A 4004-nucleotide genomic window follows, 5' to 3' on the forward strand; every position below is an offset into this window, starting at 1 on the left:
GTGATCCACCCGCCTCGGCCTCCCAAAGTGCTGGGATTACAGGCGTGAGCCACCGCGCCCGGCCTCGAAAAAGTTTTAAAGTTAAAAGAAATAAGGAAATAGATCATAAACATGTTGAAAGCTTTCTCTACAAACCTGTTCGTGGCGATGCAGTTTATAAAAGCAAACCATTTTCCCAATTAGCTGGGGTTATAGGCACGCACCACCACGTCCAGCTAATTTTTTGTATTTTTAATAGAGACGGGTTTCTGCATGTTGGTCAGGCTGGTGTCGAACTCCTGACTTTGTGATTCGCCCACCTCGGCCTTCCAAAGTGCTGGGATTACAGACTTGAGCCACCACGCCAGGCCAACACTGCCTTTGTTTTGTTTTGTTTTGTTTTGTTTTGTTTTTTGTTTTGTGAAATAGAGTCTGGCTCCGTTGCCAGGCGTCAGGCTGGAGTGCATTGGCGAGATCTCGGCTCACTGCAACCTCCGCCTCCCGGATTCACGCAATTCTCCTGCCTCAGCCTCCCGAGTAGCTGGGACTACAGAGGCACGACACCACGCCCAGCTAATTTTTCTACTTTTAGTAGAGACGGGGTTTCACCATGTTGGCCAGGATGGTCTCGATCTCTTGACCTTGTGATCCACCCGCCTTGTCCTCCCAAAGTGCTGGGATTACAGGCGTGAGCCACCGCGCCCGGCCCCGACCCTGTCTTTTAAAGAAAATGAAAAGGAAAAAAAGCGGGGCGGGAGGAAATTGGGAACGTCTTTGTAGTCAAAAAGTAAAAAACAAAAAATAAAAAAAAATGGCTTGCACGGGCTGAGAACCTTGATGCCCAGGAGACCCAGCCTCTGGGGCCGGACTCCGCCTCCCTGCCCGGAGCATCTTGGGGAAGGGCCTGCCTCCATCTGCGTGTCCCGGTGGGGAGTCACCGTCATTATTCATTGGACTCAAGTGCTCCTGTTTTGGGTTCTCCCGTTCGGATTCCTGCGTGCGTGAATGGGGAAGGACTGGACACCCGGGCGGCGCCCTGCGGCTCAGGGCGGGGCCCGCCGCGGTCGCGGGGCCGCAGCCACCCCAGCCCTCCTCCCGCCACGTCCTCCAGGAAACGCTGCTCAGGGCCTCCATTGACAGGGACCCGCTGTCCTGGGGACAGACGCAGGAGTAAGTCGTGAGCCCTGTGTGAAGGGGTAGAGCATCACTGTCCTCACGGACAACTCGGAGAGTCCCGTTAGGAGAGGCTGGCGGTGCGGCATCTTCCGGTCTCCGGCAGAGGGCGCGCCCCTGGTTAAAGTACCAATCAGAGCACGTCAGGCCAGCGGGCCACCGCCCAGGAACCACTCAGGGCCCGCCGCATGCGCTGCCTGCTCTTCCACTGGGCGAGCTTCCTGCCAATCAGGGCGGCCTCAGCCAACAGCAGGAGGCGGCCGGGGCGGCCGGCGAGCGGGCGTGAGCGCGTCACGCTGAGGACGCCGCAGCCTTCCCTCCCGCGCGCTGTCTCTCGCCCCTTCAGGCCCGCCCGCAGCCGGCCGCGTCATGCCAGGCGCTGCTTGGCGGTAGGGAGTGCCCAGGGCAGCCGAGCCCGCTGCCCAGAGCCAGAGGGGTGGTGGTCGCCACGGGGCGGGAGCCCGACAGCCGTCGCCAGGACGGTGCCATGTCCAGCTTCGACGCCGAAGACGGCTTTCCGGAGCCGGCCACGCCGCCGGGACACGGGCTGCCCTTGCTGCCCCAAGAGGTACCAGGGGTGCACAGCGGGCCGGGGGAGAAGCGGGGGCCAGGCAGAGCTGACCTTGGCCGGTGGGGGGCTCCAGGCTGGGGGCGGGGCCCACGGACCTGCGGCCCCTTCGCCCGCCTGCGCCCGCCTGCGCCCCTCCCCCGCCAGAGCTGATGGTGTCTGACCACGCGTGGTGGCTGGCGCCTGTAATCCCAGCACTTTGGAAGGGAGGATCCCTTGGGGGCAGGTGTTGGAGGCCAGCCTGGGCAGCATAGCGAGGCCCCGTCCCTACTGCAACTGGGAGGGAAAAAAAGGCATTTCGGGTTGGATAAATACAAAAAAGAAAAGAAAAAGATGTTTTCTAGAGAATCCAGCAGGATGCCTTAGTGGTCGCTGACACCTACTCTTCAGCTGCCTACGGAACAGGGCAAGGCGCTGTCTGCAGATAAGGGGCAGGCCAGTTCATAGATGTGTCCATGGTCAGCGGGCACCCCATGGCTTCCACTGACAGGCTGCTGTGCTGATGCGCCGGGGCGTCCACCGGTCTTACTTAATGTGTGTGATACTATCATGTCAGCACCTGAAGTGACACTCAAGAGAAAGGAAAAGATACCAGGCATGGTGGCTCACATTTGTAATCTATCTCAGCACTACAGGGGGCTGAGCTGGGAGGACTGCTTGAGCCCAGCCAGGACAATAGATTCTGCCTTTACAAAAATAAAAGTAAAAATTAGCCAGGCATGCTGGTGTGCGCCTGTAGTCCCAGGTGCTCAGGAAGGTGAGTTGGGAGGATTGCTTGAGTCCTGCAGGTTAAGGCTACAATGAGCTATGATTGTGCTACTGCACTCCAGCCTGGGTGACACAGTAAGACCTTGCTTCCAAACAAACAGAAACAAAAAAAAAAAAACAAGGGAAAAGATGCCAGGTGTGGTGGCTTACACTTGTTATTCAGTGCTTTGGGAGGCCAAGATAGGAGGATAGCTTGAGGCCAGGAGTCTGGGACCAGCCTGGGCAACACAGTGAGACTCCATGTCTACAAATAAAAAATAAACGTGAGGGAGGGAAGGTGAAGCATTACTGAACACCGAAGATGGCTCCTAGGAGGCAGGGACTAAGGTAGTGCCAGATCCAGGAGCATGTGGTATGTGGAGTCCCAGGACAATGGATAGAAGCCCTCGTGGGCTGGGCTAGGTGATACTCTTGGGAAGCAGACGGTGTTGTGCCGAGATTGCAAGCCCGAACACACGATGCCATGGGAAAAGGAGCAAAAATCTACAAGTAATCTCTGCCATTGAAAAAAAAGTCAGTAGTCACAGTGGTGCTGTTTTTTGTGCACTGTCATTGGGGAAATGATGTGGTTTGAGGGAAAAAGCACAAGACCATAGACCTCAGACCAGGGCCTCACTGCCAGCTCCCCACACTGATTCCATTGTTCCATGTGAGCTCTAAAACAGTTTTCCATGGCTTTCGTCCTCTCCGCTTCAATCCTCTCATCTCTAATACGGAGCAAACACCTGGATTGGGATCAAGTATTTTTGGAAAAGATTTTAAAAGCTCCAGAAATGTTAAGTATTACTACTACAAAACGATATTTGAGCCCTTTATATACACATAAAATGGTTTTAGAGGACCTACAGAGTAAGCACAAGGCATTGTTATGTCCTATGGGTGCAGAAGAATAACAGTACATACACACAGAAGTGTAAATACCCGTCTGTTCATTCGTTCATTCATTCAGTAAATTCTGGGTCTTTACGTGAGCCAGGCACTGCACAAGGTCCTGGGTCATCATGATTTAAGGTACTTGTATCCTATTTTATTTCACAAATGATTTGAAAGTTGGGAAAGGGACTGTGTAGATAAGTAGGCCTTCGCTGGAGCAAGAGAGATGTAATATTGAAAAGGATGCATGGCTGTAATCCCAGCACTTTGGGAGGCTGTGGCAGGCAGATCACTTGAGATTAGGAGTTTGAGACCAGCCCGGCCAACATGGTGAAACCCCCTCTCTACTAAAAATAGATTTAGCTGGTGTGGTCGTGCGTGCCTGTAGTCCCAGCTACTCGGGAGGCTGGGGCAGCAGAATCACTTGAACCCGGGAGGCAGAAGTTGCAGTGAACCGAGATCGCGCCACTGCCCTCCAGCCTGGGCGTTGCAGTGAGACTCCGTCTCTAAAAAAGAAAAAAAAATGACGCATGGAGATAAAATTTGAATTGATCTGGAGGAAGTTTGTGGGAAGATTAGAGAGAACTTAAACTGACCTCATTTCTTTCAAATGCAGTTTGGTAGAAACCACAAGCAGTGAAAA

General features: G+C 54.2%; 1 protein-coding gene across 1 annotated transcript in view; it reads left to right on the top strand.

Moving 5' to 3' along the window:
• Positions 1-4004, top strand: part of KCTD7 (potassium channel tetramerization domain containing 7) — a 15644-nt gene that overhangs the window by 953 nt on the left and 10687 nt on the right. The window contains exons 2-3 of the mRNA XM_037731775.1: positions 941-1149; positions 1438-1720. Coding sequence (XP_037587703.1) covers positions 941-1149; positions 1438-1720 — 492 coding nt within the window. The remainder of the gene's footprint in view (positions 1-940; positions 1150-1437; positions 1721-4004) is intronic.

This window comes from Cebus imitator, unplaced genomic scaffold (genome assembly GCF_001604975.1).
Source record: "Cebus imitator isolate Cc_AM_T3 unplaced genomic scaffold, Cebus_imitator-1.0 Scaffold419, whole genome shotgun sequence".
Lineage (NCBI taxonomy): Eukaryota > Metazoa > Chordata > Mammalia > Primates > Cebidae > Cebus > Cebus imitator.